Raw genomic sequence first — 1631 nt, forward strand, 5'->3', positions numbered from 1 at the left:
TTAAGCATGAACCCTAGTCAACAAACAAGGTACATAGTCACATGTAGAGCACAGAGAACAATGTAGTGCTTCAAAGTAACTAGGATGCCAGGTAAACAATGATAAACCCATTCACTGTCTAAGTAACATTCTTAAAATGTGTAGCAAAAAAACAACAAAAAACACATGAACAAGTAACCAACATATATATCTGCATAGAAAAATAAGGGTGAAAAGACGGCATACAAGGAAAGAGGAGTGCCAGAGGTGGAGTCTGAAGAGGTGAGTGGTAGGGGGTGAGGTGGTGTCTGGAGAGATGAGTTTTCAGACATAATGTGGCCATGTCAGTCATCTATGTTTTATATGATAAACTATGTCATAGACCCCAATCTTGTTTTAGGTATACATCATCTCAGCCATGTGTGACATCTTCTTGGGGATGTAGAGGTAATGCTCCATGTAGCCTGAAAGGTCCTCTATCGTGATGTCATCGACGTAGGCCCGTGCCTGCTCTGAGCAAGAACGGGGCGAGACCGATGACAAAGTGTTGCCGTTAGTAGTCTGGGGGGAAGAGGGGCCCGTTTTCTTGCGTTCCATGGAGGCCGCTGGGAAGCTTTTCTCGCACTCTGAGATAACGTTGCGAAGTTCCGTGAAGGAGTAGACCTGCATGTCAGAGGCCTCTGTGGCCGTAGGCCTCTGAGGCATCAATGCTACCGCGTCACAGGCACCTTTCTCTGGGCCGCAGACCTCTGTTGACAGTCCCAATATCCCGGTGCTCCCAATGTCCTGGGTGATAATTGTAGCGATCTCTCGGGGTGAAGAGACCACAATATTCGATTCATGCCCTGCAGAAACTCTGGGCATGGATGAGATGTTGCCAGAAGAGGCAAGCTCTTCGTGAGCATCTGGGTTTCTTCTGCCAATGAGCTCTGTGGCATTGAGCCCATCGGTAAGGCACTGGTGTTTCAGGCAGCCGCTAGGGAGCGATTGTGTGTGTGCTGCTCTAGCGCTGCCGTAAGTGAATGTGGGCGGATGAAGGATATGGAACTTGGACCTGCTATTCATCTGGCTCCTGGAGGCTCCCCTGGGTGATGATGATGATGATGATGGCTTTCTAGTACAGACATGCCAGTCGTCCTTGGGGTGACTCAGTTTGTTGGGCTTTGCTCTGATGGCATCGGGGCAAGCCCGTGGTACCACTCTGGATGCCAAGCCCTCTGCCACGTTCACAGCAGCAGGGAGGCTCTCAACGTCTACCCTCAACCTCTTAAAGGTTGCCTGGAGTGTGTCCTCTTCACTGTCCTTCTCTCCTGCATCCATAGTGAGAGAAAGCTGCTCTGACCAGATGGTGATCTGTGTGTATCTGTCTCTATGACTTTTTCTTCTTTGACTCTGTGTGTTGTGTCTCTTGTCCGTTTTCTATTATGTTTCCCTATTCTTCTAGAACTCCTTATATAGTCTTACCAAGCTCTGATCTGACATCACAGCTCTCATCTGACATCACAAACTTCTGCCTAACACAACATTTAACTACTTGAACCCCAGCCTCCAGTCTGAGGGGAACATCGGCCAAATGTTGTAGATCTACAATCTCTTATAAGTCGCAAATATCTGTCCTTGTCCCTTATATTATGCCTGTGTTGTTGTTGTTG

At 47.9% G+C, this 1631-nt stretch overlaps 1 protein-coding gene across 1 annotated transcript; it reads right to left on the reverse strand.

Annotated features, from left to right (window-relative positions):
• Window positions 1-375: 375 nt before the first annotated feature.
• LOC308101504 (oxidative stress-responsive serine-rich protein 1-like) lies at window positions 376-1299 on the reverse strand (the record flags this gene model as incomplete). The annotated part of the gene is made up of 1 exon (XM_080450923.1): window positions 376-1299. One exon carries the CDS (start codon window positions 1297-1299, stop codon window positions 376-378), a length of 924 nt encoding a protein of 307 aa, XP_080307049.1.
• Window positions 1300-1631: the final 332 nt, after the last annotated feature.

This window comes from Gymnoscopelus braueri (genome assembly GCF_963280865.1).
Source record: "Gymnoscopelus braueri genome assembly, chromosome: 15".
NCBI lineage: Eukaryota > Metazoa > Chordata > Actinopteri > Myctophiformes > Myctophidae > Gymnoscopelus > Gymnoscopelus braueri.